The sequence below is a fragment of the Elephas maximus genome, chromosome 16, assembly GCF_024166365.1.
Source record: "Elephas maximus indicus isolate mEleMax1 chromosome 16, mEleMax1 primary haplotype, whole genome shotgun sequence".
Classification (NCBI taxonomy): Eukaryota; Metazoa; Chordata; class Mammalia; order Proboscidea; family Elephantidae; genus Elephas; species Elephas maximus.
In genome coordinates this window covers 76881178-76894951 of record NC_064834.1, presented here as the reverse complement: position 1 = coordinate 76894951, position 13774 = coordinate 76881178, and the positions used below count along the sequence as shown (strand labels likewise).

Sequence of the window (13774 nt, the reverse complement as noted above, 5' to 3'; positions counted from 1 at the left end):
GCTATTACTGTCTCAGATAATAATTATCTATCAGGAATTAAGAACTTTTCCATATCTATATTCACATAAACCCTAAGAATCACAAAATGGACAAGGACGGATATCACAGGGCTGGATAACGAATTTCCCCTGCAGCCATAAAATCATGAGAGAAAACCATTGCCCAAAATTGTGAAAAATGAAAGTGACGATGGAAAGGAACAACGAATTAGAACATCCAGGGGACACTTCTCTTTCCTCAACACAGAGAATTGACCTCTCACTGTTTAGTACTGTCATCAAAAAAGCAGAGCACAGATATGGAGAGAAATAAGCAACTATCTTAAGGTAACTGCATCTCATTCACGGTTTGCTCTCCTTCCACTTCCCCACTGCTTTGACCGCTCTGCACAAATTCAAACCCTGAGCCAGTCACCAAGTCCAGAAGCCCTGAAAACCTCCAGTGACTGGGGCTTCCCAGCAGGCTGAGAAGTGGGTCAGGGTCCTGCCAAGAGAAGACAGGATCATTTTAAAATCAAATACATGATTTATGTATCACACATGGGGACCAAAACATCCTGGAGCCACACATGGACTTGAAATCTCAGGGAAAAGGCCTAATAAATTTTTTTTTCTCTCCAGCAGAAAAGCTTATAAATCAAAGCTGCCCACTGTCCAATATTCAACAGCAGCTCGTATTCAAAGTGAACTTGATGATCTCAAACTCTTCAGGAGCACAAGCAAAATGGATTACCAGCCACTCCAAAAGGCCGCCGCAAGCCCGAGGTCAGCTTCCTTGTGTTGTTGTCCCTCAGCTCCATGCGCCCGACGCGGACGATCTGACAGACAAAACTGATTTTGTCCCTTTTCAGGTCTTTGCTTCCAAGGTCCTAGAAATATTAATTTCCATACATTATTTCAGAGAACCATTATTCAGCACGGTTTCAATTGCAACAGACCGTAGACAGATGGATTGAGACTCTGCTCCTACCACTTCTTAGCAATTTTAATAAGTTATTCACATGACAAAAAAGAACTGAATAACAATATTCAATTAATGTGAAGTGAAGCTACCAGCTTAAGGGAGTCACTTAAGTTACCAGCTTGAGGGAGTCGCTGGGTGGTAAAAGGGGTAAATCTTTGTCATGCTGATTCTAGGGTAGCTGAGGACTTGAGAGGTTTCTGGGAAGGCTTTATATCATTACTAAATTAACATTTGTTACAGGCAACCTGAGGACCACCTGCCAGTGTGGTAAGCAGACACAGGGAGGTCACTAAAATTAGCCATCAGAATGGTCAGTAGTTAAAATGAGCATCAGTGGTGTACTTACGGTAAAAACAGCTCGCAAATTATGTAATCTGTCTATATCTTTAGGTAATCCTGAACTTGACCAGCGAACCAGATAGTTTTCACTAAAAAAAAAAAAAAAAGGAAGAAATCAAAGCAATTTAATTTTCCAAATATAACAGCTTATCGAATGTCCATCCACATTGACTTACAATTAATACCAGAGGTGTCCACTGCTTATAAAAATACCAACAATATTAAACAGAGCTACACTCTAATCAACATATAATTTCCCACACAATGCAATATTTGAGGACTACACAAAATCCTTGGTCTTCTTGAATACCTTGAGTTCTAATTACAATGGAATTATTGGCAGATGGCATTTCAAAGTTCATTATTTTAAAAGCATATTTATTCTTTTAGAATGACCATTGTATAAAATTCAACACAGTTACTGTTTATTTCAGAGCCTCTGCCAAACCAAATACAACATAAAAATACTAATGGAATACTTGGACAAGAGGAAATAAACTCCTTACGGTACGTGAGAAGGAAATTCACCCATGTTCTCTTTCCCGTCATATGCTAAGTTTTTACATTGTAAGATTATTTAAAATGGAGATATTGGAATTTAAAACACACAAAAACACTTCACACATAATATAAACAATAATTTTTCCTTCTGGACAAAGGGAAAGGTATATTAAGGGCCAAACGCAAGAACTAGGAAAGAAACTACCACAGCAGAAATGGCAGGAATGGCAGAGGTGGGTGTGACAATGTTTTCATTCAACAAGTGACAATTGAGGGCTTTCACGTGGCAGGCCCCATTTTCCAGTATTCCAGTCAATCATCCTGGAGGAACAGCAGCAAGACAAAGGTCACAGAAATGACATTCACGGAGACCAAATTTCAAAAAACCAAGATTAAGCAAAGGGTGATATTTGGGGAGTCCAGATATAAAACCTTATCAAGACAACACAGAAGACAGAGTATTACTTCAATCTTTAGTTAAAAAAAATCTTTAGTTAGGTCTTTAAAATAGCAAAAGACTGCACCCGTGGCCATTAGAGCTTCGTAATCAACCATCAACACACACACAAAGGTATGAGAAGACTTCCCCCAACCTGGAGTCCAAGCAACCTGAAATCACAACGTCCAGGTACATCTCACCGTCCAGAAAGAGCACCTCAGCCAGCTGCTCAGGGAGGTCTGCCCGGCTGATGGCCCAAGAGTTCCCCGTAAGAGCAAGACGTTTTGGTGGTCCACTAACCAAGAGGAAAGACAGAGCCCAGGCACGTCACCGACCTGATGAATTTGGACTCCACAGGGTCATAGAGAGACATGAGCACTTCCGCATCTTCTCCTATTTTACAAACCACATTCTTGAGGTTGACGAACAAGGCAAAAGAAGGGGTGGCGGCAAACTTGGCTTGTCTGTTAATATCTATATTCTGCTTCTGGGACTGTATTTGGGAAATAAAAGAGAAGGTCAATACTGGCAATACTCATCAGGAACACATGCTTTTTTTTATCCCATACACAGTAAAAGACAGTTTGCAACTAGTTGGCACAACACAGCGAAGTCATCCCCACCGTCAGTTACTTGTACCCAGTTCACATTCTCAAGACATGCACCCACCCAAGGGGAAACAAAATACCATCCTGTGCAATGATCACACCCCTTAACAGTTTATACTGAGTCTTTTGTTCAGAGATATACAACTTTCCAGTGTCCAATCAATGAATCAGAATGGTAATTATCTATTTGTATGTGTAGTTACTTCTTTAATTATTGGTTCCTCCATTAAACTAAACATTCGAGGACATCTCTGTCATATTCATCATTATGTCCTCGGTACCTAGCACATAGCAGCTACTCAATAACTACTTGCTGAATGAATGGACAGCTCAGTCAATTTCTGACTCTCTTTATTTTTTTTTTTTGGTTTACTATATATAAAATATCATTAAAGGCCATGAAGGTGAAATAGATCAGTAAGGCCTGTGTTTCCTCCCTCACGGAGCCCATCCCTATCAAAGAGGAAATGCAGAATCAAGTACTGTTTCCCACTTGATAGGTAGGAAGAAGAACGCACTACCCTGGAGTGATAAAACCCTCTCATGTCATCAACAAGTTTTGCCCCTGGGCTCCACTCCAAAGGTCATCATATGAAACACACTGTGTAGCTGTTCTTTGTGGGTCCTTTTGTAGTGCAAACTCTGGCCATCCTTTATATTCTACCAATGCTGCAAACCATTGCTGAGAAAAAGTACTCCAAAGACACCTGGTCGTTTACAGAGAGTTGGACTTACTTTCTCTTCTTGTAGTCTTTCTTCCACTTGCTTAGAAGCTATTTCGTGAGCTCTGAAGAGACTGATTGTGCTGGTGAGCTCTGGATCCAAGATATTCCCGTCTTCATCCCTCACCACCAGGTCCAAATCAAGAATTCTAGAACAAGAAGGATTCAGTACTTCCTGGACACAAACCAAGGAGCTGCAATTCTCGAGACCAATTCAGTTGCTGAGCAGATGAAAACGTCACAGAAGTTTCGGGTCACTGACAACTATCAGAGAACGTAATTCTACGAGGTCATTTTCTTTAACTCAAAGTGTGTCCCCTTAAGGGAGGTACGATTTCCTCATTTTTTACTTCAATTTGCCATAGTGACTTCTCCTTCCAGCGAGAAATTTGACAGAGCTACAAAGCCCAAGTGAAATACATTAGTAATTATTATGTAAAATATGGACAGTTTAAAGCTCACTGGTTCTATGTACTATGTGTATATACAGACATTTGGGTATTTGTGCGTGCACACACATTCCGAGGACCAAACACATAAAGCTGGCAGTTTGGGTTGTTACGGTTGGTCCTGGGGAGGGAGGGAGGGAAAGGAAGCTGGAGCAGGAACACAATCTCCTCCCTCTTTACTCACCGATGTCTCTAGAAGGTTCCACCACATTGCTTTCCTCCAACCTACAGTCAGTTCTCTAAATTAGCTCATCAAAAGATTTTCAATAAAGATGTTCTGTTATGCTTGAATGCCAGGCACATGGAAGTTATACAGAATAGTTTTAACCAACTTCCTGGCCAGGGAGTTAAACGTAGCAGCCAACTTAAACCATAAGCAACATCTGGCTAATAATCTCTTCAGCCTATATCTGGAATTATTTTTGGGCAACATTCTCTCCAATTCCCCAAATCCAACTAAATTGTCTGGTGATTTTCACTAGAGTTTTTTCTTAAAGAATAAACTAAGTCAATTATACCAAGAAAAAAATGAGCTGTGCTATGGTGCTGTGTTCTGGTTTTCTTTTTAATATGACATGCAGATTATAGGGCAGGAAATTAACCATGGATGGCTCGTATCCTGGCTTTTCGATCTCATTTTTGTTAGCCATACGACAAGGTAAAATGTCTTTTGAGATAAATTTCAATTTAGAGGTAAGTTAAATTGTCAATAAACACTCCAATCAGACAAACTAACCTCAGAGTCCTTCTCTTCTTCCCGAGATCACAGGCCCTGCAGCTAGATAGGAAATCTGGTAACCTGTGAACTTTTAGTTTTGGGAGCTATGCTGGACCACTGCAAAATTTGGAAGGCAATTTAAAAAGTCACATTTTTTTTCTTTTAATATCTGTTGAGCAAATTCCACCAATGCTGAAGCAGGACCACCTACCTGGCAGCAGCATGAAGGTAAACAGGCTTTTAAAAAAACAGAGGCTTTTCACGCTGAGTGAAAACAACTTCAGGGGTTGCAGTGTTTGTGGGCCTCCTCAATAGCAATCGAAAGAGGCATTAAAAAAACTACCTTTTAAGCTCGCATTAGCTGTCTTTATGTTTCACTGATGAGGCAAAGACGCTCCCCTCCCAAATATTACAGTTTTTTTTTTTTCTATCTCTGCCCTGAACAGGCTCCTGAGAGGAGTCAGTGCAGGTGTGGGCGGAGTCGGTGCTGGTGCGGGGGGGGGGGGGGGGGGAGGAGTGGGGGGGGTGATGATCAGTGCTGGTGCGAGGGGGGGTCAGGGCTGGTGTGGGCGGGGTCACTGCTGGTTGGGGTGGGGCCAGTGCTGGTGCAGGTAGGGTCACTGCTGGTGTGGGCGGGGTCAGTGCTGGTACAGGCGGGGTCAGTGCTGGTGAGGGCAGGGTCAGTTCTAATATAGGCAGGGTCACTGCTGGTGTGGGCGGGGTCAGTGCTGGTACAGGCGGGGTCAGTGCTGGTGAGGGCAGGGTCAGTTCTAATATAGGCAGGGTCACTGCTGGTTTGGGTGGGGCCAGTGCTGGTGCAGGCGGGGTCAGTCCTGGTGTGGGTGGGGTCAGTGCTGGTGAAGGTGGGATCAGTGCTGGTGCTGGCGGGGTCAGTATTGGTGTGGGCGGGGTCAGTGCCAGTGTGGGCGGGGTCAGTGCTGGTGTGGGCAGTCAGTGCTGGTGTGGGCGGAGTCAGAGCTTATGCGGGGTGCAGTCAGTGCTGGGGTGGGCAAACCTACAACGCACTGTGCATTTTTTCTGGAGAGATGGCTCATAACCTTCATCACATTCTCAAATGGTTCTCATAACCTCCCACCCCCAGGAAATAAAAAAAGGCAAGAGCACCTAAATCATAGACGAGCAAAGGCACAAAACACCTTGTCCTTATTAAATCCACCCATCTTACAACCAAACCTGCAACACTGCGATTCGATTTTGATTGTTTTGTTTTCTCAAGCAGGGACTAGATAGATACTCACAAAGTAGAGTTGTAGGCTTGTAGAAATTATGGTATAGTCTTGAGCTCCTACGGCAAAAACTGTCTTATTAAGGACTGCATTTCCTATCAAAGTAGTAAATTGCATTTGGAAACACTTCCCTTCTTAACAAGATTGTTTCAAGACATAATGTATTTTGGTAGCTTCCTGCAGCCACCGTAAACAGGTGGCCCCGGAAAATAAGTTCAAAATACGATCCTCCAACAGAACATAAAATCAAAGCTCCAAAAGGTTGACTTTTTTAGCAGGTGGTCTTGAAATGGGTTTCACTACAGCAATATCTAATACCCAATACACAGAAGTCTCTGGCTTCCCAGGAAAAAAAAACAAAAACCTTCTCCTGTAGCATTTCTAATCCATACTTCTTATGAAGAGTGTTACTTTAAGAAACTTCACACATGAAAATATGAATTAGCAGAAAACGAAAGTATGATTCTTGTTTTCCATCAAGTGTCTTTAATTCACCCAGGACTCCTTTAAGCTGTGTTATTGAAGGCAAATCTCCTTCAGTCTCTGAGCTCCAGATCCCAAGGTGTAAATGAAGGGGATGGACTAAACTGGAAATAGTCCAACCCACTGTCCATCATAAGTCAACAATATTTTTAAAAACTGAGATTTCCAACCAGCATCCCACACAAATAAGAATTTTAAGGCATGGGGCCCATGATTCTGCATTTTGAAGGCTCTCCAAATGAATCAGATACAGGCTGGCATTTGGGAACCTTGTGACCAATGAACTTTAAGTGTTCCTGCAGCTCTGACATTATGTAAACAACCAGATAGTTATCAGGCAAGAAAAGGCATGGCCTTGTTATGGCTACATAATGGGCAAAATTAGGGTCAGAGTAGCTGATTTCCTTTCAGTATCAGAAAACATCTGGTACCCTGCAATGCACAGCTGTATGGGGGCGGTGAGCGTGCCATCACGAAAGGCATTCGCGCAGAGCTGGGTCGACACCTGCCACAGAGGTCCTGTAGAGGTGAGCTTTTACATGAGATATGCAAAGCAATTATTCCTTGTTTATCTGAAATTCAAATTTAACTGGGCTATATTTTTTATATTTTTGTTTGGAGTTCCTGGGTGGTGCAAATGGTTAATGTGCCCAGCTGCTAACTGAAAGGTTGGAGGTTCGAGTCTACCCAGAGGCACCACGGAAGAAAGAGCTGGTGATCTACTCGTGAAAAATCAGCCACTGGAAACCCTGCGGATCACAGTTCTGCTCTGACACACGTGGGGTCTCCAGGAGTTGGAGGCCACTACACGGCAACTGGTTTTTCAGTGTATCCTTCTTTACTAGAACTGATAGGCATGACCTGATGATTTCTATTGTCCCTTCCAACTCTGAGAACCTAGGACTCTACAGAAAGGAGTCAAATACTGTGAGCCCAGAATAAAAAGTCCTCACTGGGGGGAAATCACAAGCTACCCAGGCCTCTGCTTCTTCACTCCATCACTTGAAGGGTGAAGAGAAGAAATGTCAACAATGAATTGAGAACCTCTCCTGATTTTCAGAACACACTAGAAAATATCTCATCCTTCCAAAAACGAAAACCATGCCATTATTTTGATGTCAGAAATGTTTTTATCATAAAATGTGATTTTGGCCTCGTCAAGGGTCATGGTGATGCTATTACATCGGATAACTTAAGCATGAAATCATCTTTCAAACAAACAAACCTGTTTCCGTAGTCAATTTTGGCAGTGATCTTCTTCTTCAGCTCTTTGAGCTCATCCTGGGGCAGAGTTCCAGAAAGAATCTGTGACCTCCATTCAATAAGGTCGTAGATCATGTGCCGCACACTACGGAACATCTCTCTATTATCTTGCTATATAGGGGGGAAAGAAGGAAAAAAAAGCAATTGTCAAGATTTGGGTGTAACACAGCCTTGTAAAGAATGTAAAATAGCCTGGCGTAGATGGATTTTTCTTCTCAAATACACATGTACTTTATGCTTTATATCAAGGGATTTAATTAATGTCAAATTGAAAGATGTTTTTGGCATGAAACTGGAAAACATTATACAGGATTTGAGTCTGATGAAACACTAAAAAGTTAAAAGGATAAAAAGAAATACGTAACTTCAATATGCCATCCAACATTCCAGAGTAGACACCACTGAGTCAAATAGGTGACCACAGCAGGAACCGACTCTGAACTTCAAAGTCCACCCCATGAGCTTCCCATGTCTGGCTCAAGGATGGACAAGCCTTAAAGTACCTTCAAATATTCCGACCCTGAAGATCTGAATCCCACAACTTACCTACCATCCACCCTGTGCCCTGGGCCATTCTCTGCACTCGGTGAAGCTGAGCTCCTAGGCCTTTCATTCAGCTGAGCTATGGAGACAAACGCCAATACAGCACACAGAGACACTTCGGCCAGAATCTGAATCTCCCTCTACAAGCTCCTGGCTCCCTCATGCCAAAGGAAAACGCGAGTAAGACACAAAATCCACACTGCTTATGGTCATCCACATATTGTGGTGGGATTGTTGGTACACAGAAAAGCAACCATTTTGCAGTTCCAAGAGTACCAATCCATCAAGTAGATTGGGGTTATTTTTTCTTTCCACGAAATCTAGGTGGAACCTAATTTGATAAAATTCTTAACATCATAATCCCTTTAAAAGATTAAAGTGTGCTCATTGCTGCTTTTTAAAATAACTTCCCCTCTAAATATCTGAGGAGTCTGTGGTGGTACATGTGGTTAGGTGCATGGCTCCTAACTGACAGGCTGGTGGTTTAAACCCATCCAGGGGCACCCTGGAAGAAAGGCCTGGCAATCTGCTTCTGAAAGGTCATAGCCATGAAAACCCTATGAGGCAGTTCTAGTCTGCACACAGTCACCATGAGTAGGAATTGACTCATAAGTAACTTGTCTTGCTTTCTGTCTATACATCAGAACCCCTCCCCCATTCCACTATTTCTAGTATTTGACCTTCCTGAGATCCCACCTCCCCACCATGTAATACCCTAACAGGCTGTTTTATAAGCTATTCTTCATAATATTATGCTAATTTTAACTTTTTAAACAGAAAAGAAACTAAATGGTCAAAATGAATGATTTTTTTTCCCAAAATTATTTTCATTTCCCTCTTACTAGTTCTCCTTGTCCATTTTCCTAAAGCCATATCAAACATCCAATATCCTTTAAATCTTGCCCATTTGTCTACAACCACAGGGCAAAGCAAAGAACACATATAAAAATATTAAAAGATTTTGTCTTGGCTTTGCACAAATCACACAGTGTAAGTCCATAAGAAGCGAATGAGGTTTTTAAAAGGAAACCAAGGTGATCATTAGAAATCTGCATTCCAGACTTGGACGGCTGCAGCCAGGTCCGCTGACTTATTAGTCAGCTTCGACTCCTGTTTGTTTTGTTGCCATATTTTTGTTTAAAAAAATTGCTAAGTTGAACATGAAACACCGACTTACAAAATTGCTCAGATTTACACAAAACATTCATGGCTAACTTTATGCTTTTAGGTTTTTCAGTGCGTTTGATGAACAATTAGGCAACCGCTTATTACTGTGCATTTGTAGGAAACCACTGTATAATCAGAAAGAGCAGCCTGCCCAGCCAGCAGCTGTGGGACTTCAGGAAGCTTTCTCTGCTCCCAAGAAATTAACGCACTGACTTCTTCCAGAGCTCTGGCTCTGCGTTGGAGACATTAGCATATGAGAAATCAACACTCTGAATAGAAACAGAGGCTTAACAAAAGGTAATCTTCTGCAAATCTGAATTTATGTGAACAGAAATACCCCGTGGGAAAAGGAAATGGAAGATGTCGGGGCCTCAACCTCTCTGCATTAATAACACTCCTTTCATGGTCGGGGGAACGGACAACGGCCCACGACGCTGGAATGTCAAATACCTCCAGCCTCGGTGGCAAACGTGGTTAAACAGAGATGATGTCGTTTTTTCCAAACAATAAGAGGCATTACCTACAGCCAGACAATCACAAAAATAACAATAACCCTCTATTGCATTTCTAAAAGTGCACCTATTATGGTTTCAAAGCAGATTTTAGTTTTCATGATCAGAATGTAAAATGTAACGTTAGATCAGTGCGATGGCCTGCTCCTGTTTTCCAGGGGCCCTGAAGTGACCGCATTTCCCTTTAGGACACAGGGAAAGGTGAATTCCGCGGCTCCTTTCTTCACAGTTCACTTCATTACAGTCAGCACAGCCCACCCCACCCAAAAAAAACACAGAAAGCAGGTCAAAGTGCATACAGCCCCAACGGCAGCCAAGTGAATGGGGCCATGCTGCTTTCTTTGCCCTTACTGAGTGAAGACCCTTTACCTTGGAGGTTCCTGGGGAAAGGAAAAACATTCTACAAAGGTCCAAAGTGACCACTCTCTGTGTCCACCCCAAGTTAGAAACCCGCTTCCTCACCACATAGAGCTGTCTCCAGATGGTGGACCACTCCCGAAGCGTCGTGGTGACTTCCTGGATGAGCGGGAGGTCACTTGGAATGACTGTTTCATGTTGCCTGGGGTGAAGAGAAGGAAAAACATCTCAGTCCACAGCTGCATGAACCACTGAGGTCTTCACCTTGTAAATTCCCGGTCAGGCCACTGAGTTGGACGCTCAGGCAGGTGGAAAGAAGAGATAAAAATAGGACAGTGTTCATACATATAAGCACACACATCTAAGAACAATGAGTAGTATTTGTTTAAAAAAAAAAAAAAAAAACCATTGCCATCAAGTCAGTTCCGACTCAAAGCAATCCTATAGGACAGAGCAGAACTGTCCCATACAGTTTCCAAGTAGCAGCTGGTGGATTTGAACTGCCCACCTTCTGGCGAGCAGCCAAGCTCCTAACCACTGTACCACCAGGGCTCCAGTATTTGCACAGACTTGAGAATGTTCATACATGATCCTGCATGTAAGCCATCCCCTCACATGTCAAGGTAAAATGAAGGAGGCAAACATCCCATTAAAGTCCTCCAAAGATCAAGGTTTGGGAAGTATATTCATAATCTGTGTGCCCATCTATCTTATAAAAAAAAAATTTTTTTTTTTTTTTTTTATATAGATGCCATAAATTACAACCAGTCTGGTGGCATTAAAATGCATGTTTGGGTCGAGATTATTTTTACATTTCGGTCAGGCACAAAACTCATTATATGATAATACATGACGAAGTCATCCTTGGTGAAATAGCAGAGAGGTTACAGCTTTCAGAGGTCCACAGATGCCCTCTCTGATCCCAGCTCTGATTATCTGCCTACCCTTTCTGCCACCACAAAAAGTGAACCTTTGACTGATGCTCGGGGTCAGGCTCTGCACTGAACAGGACTCAGAAGGTTTGGGACTGGGGCAGAGATTCAGTTTGTAGCTTGTGAAGGCAGGCCACCTGGCTTCAGAGGTTCTCTGTGTGTCCTGAACAGACAAGACTCCAACCAGCATGGAATGTCCAGGGACACGGAGTAGGTGTCACCTACATGCTTTTATTTGCATGACACCTGACCAGTGGGAAAGACGCTGGCCGTGGCTCACAACTGGGGTTCAGACCTACAGGGACCTATGAATGGTAGTAAGCACCAAAGGACAAAACAGTGGAGTCCCTAGGAGAAAGCCAGTTTCTGTGGAAAGTTCAAGCAGCATGTGCCACCCTGGGCAGCAGGGATCAGGTGTCTAAGGGAGGCATGCCCCCAAGACTACCCCCCATAAAACCACTTTTGGGAACTCCCCTCAGGTGTGACTCCCTTAGGGTTTATTAAGGGACACAACTGTTAAAACAGCCCTGTCAAGTCTGTGACCAGGTCTCCCTGGAAGGATGCTGGTAAAAACGATGTTCATTATACTATTCAGTGTCATCCTTGCAAAGCCTCTGGGGAGAAATTTCTCTCAGCTCACAGTGTGACTACATCTCATCAGCAACTGGTTTGTTTCCGCCTTACAGATGCCGAGTCTCCTACTGCTTACACTGGGCTCTTCACGCTGGCTCCTAGAAGGTGCAGTCCAGTTAGTACCCAACCCGCATCAGTGGATAGTGGTCTCGCTCCATGAGCCACACCCTGGCCTCAATCCAGTTCCTTCTTCCCTTCCGACCCCTTGCTAGCCCTGACCTGTCCCTGGGACTAACGTGCAAACCAGCTTGGAAGTGTTTGATCTCGCTGTATTGTGTTATCTTTGTAACCACCTTGCCACCGGCCGGGATATCAGCAATACATCCACCCAGCAGATGCCTGCCTTGTTGATAAGACTGAGTGAAAGAACGCCAGGCAGAGCAGCTGCAAGAGTGCAAGGGACACAGTGGACGCTCAGCCAACAGCCGTGATTACTGTCAGTAACTGGGCCCTGGGAGATCAAACCAGACCTTAAGAGAGAAATCAGGGCTAGAGATCCGGATGTGAGCAGTACTAATAGCGAGGGAAGAGCTAAAGATATGAGAACAACAGAGACCCTCTCAAAAGGGAGACCCTGCAAGAGAAAGCTCATGTGGGAGAGAGAGAACCATGAGAGATCTTACAAAAGAGAGGCTCTGCAAAAGAGAGAGAAAGAGAAACCATGCAGAAAGAGACTCTGCAAGAGACAGACCCTGCAAGAGAGAGACTATGCCAGAGAGACTCCACAAGAGACAACATGAAAGAGAGAAGAGATTACACAAGAGAGAGGCAGGATAATGAACTCTGGGAGCAAGGAGGCAGGCAGGCAAGGGATGAAAGAGCGACCCACACTATAAAGAAGGAAGGACCAGGAGAAAACAGGGAAAGGCAGACATCCACAGATATCTGGAGGTCAAAAGAAAAGTAGGAGTTGAGAGCAGCTGTCAGGCCTGAAGGCAGGAGGGTCTTCACAAGGAGGTAGCAGCTAGGTAACCAAGTTTGGTGGATGAAGCAGAGTGTGGCCAGGTAACATCAACCCAATGTGTCTCCGTCTGTCTGTCTGTCTGGGTGTGGCTCCCTTTATTTACTAAGAATGAAAATAATCTCTGGTTCACTTTATCATTATGCTTTATCACTCATGTCCATTTTACATATATTCTACCGTATAAGAAAGATTTAATCACATAGAATCGGCTTATATCAGGCTTCAGATGCAAACCCATGTAAAATACATCCAAGGCACACTTTACTCCAGTTATTCCCACAATTGGAGGAAAGTTCCAAAAGATGGGTTTTTCTTTCTTCCCACGGTAACTTGGCATATAAAGCATTTTATCTGGATTTAAAAAAAAAGGCAGATTGCAGGCCATCCCATGTATGCCTCTAAATTATGTTCTTCGTTTTAATTCCGCATCATGGAACTAGAGAACACCAGCTAGCCCTTTTTGCATGTTAAAAGTACAGTGCTTGGAAAGGCAATTTTGTAATCAGTCAAAGAGATGTCATTATGCAGTAATCATATGATTAGTAATTTTATAATTTACATATTTAACTGAGTGTGAAGATGTAGCAGAGACAAAAAAAAGGAAACATTTTAATGTTCCTTCTTCTAAGTTCACACCTGGTTATTCACTTGCCATTCCCGCCTAATGGGCGCCTGCTTCACAAACGTCCTTTTAATGATCTTATACATAAGTTTTATGACCTCTAAGAAACATACATCATAATCCAAAAAAAACAGAAAGTAAATTCACACATGTCCCAATTTAACAACTGTTGCTTCACCCTCAATGCCATTCGTGCCGCAGCCCAAAGACCCTTCCAGAAAATGGATCCAGAGCTGTGAGTGTGGAACCTCTTGGCTCACAGAGGAAGCCCAGAGCACCAGGGCTTCCAAAAATCTGAGGTTCAAGGAGCA

General features: G+C 43.1%; 1 protein-coding gene across 2 annotated transcripts in view; it reads right to left on the bottom strand.

The window, feature by feature from the left end:
* The window catches only part of DOCK1 (dedicator of cytokinesis 1), a 540104-nt gene that overhangs the window by 457494 nt on the left and 68836 nt on the right, over window positions 1–13774 (bottom strand). For both annotated transcript variants that reach the window (XM_049855211.1, XM_049855210.1), the window contains exons 5-10: window positions 10418–10514; window positions 7696–7844; window positions 3587–3722; window positions 2579–2736; window positions 1311–1392; window positions 734–869 (exon numbers count right to left, since the gene is read on the bottom strand). In XM_049855211.1, coding sequence (XP_049711168.1) covers window positions 734–869; window positions 1311–1392; window positions 2579–2736; window positions 3587–3722; window positions 7696–7844; window positions 10418–10514 — 758 coding nt within the window. The remainder of the gene's footprint in view (window positions 1–733; window positions 870–1310; window positions 1393–2578; window positions 2737–3586; window positions 3723–7695; window positions 7845–10417; window positions 10515–13774) is intronic.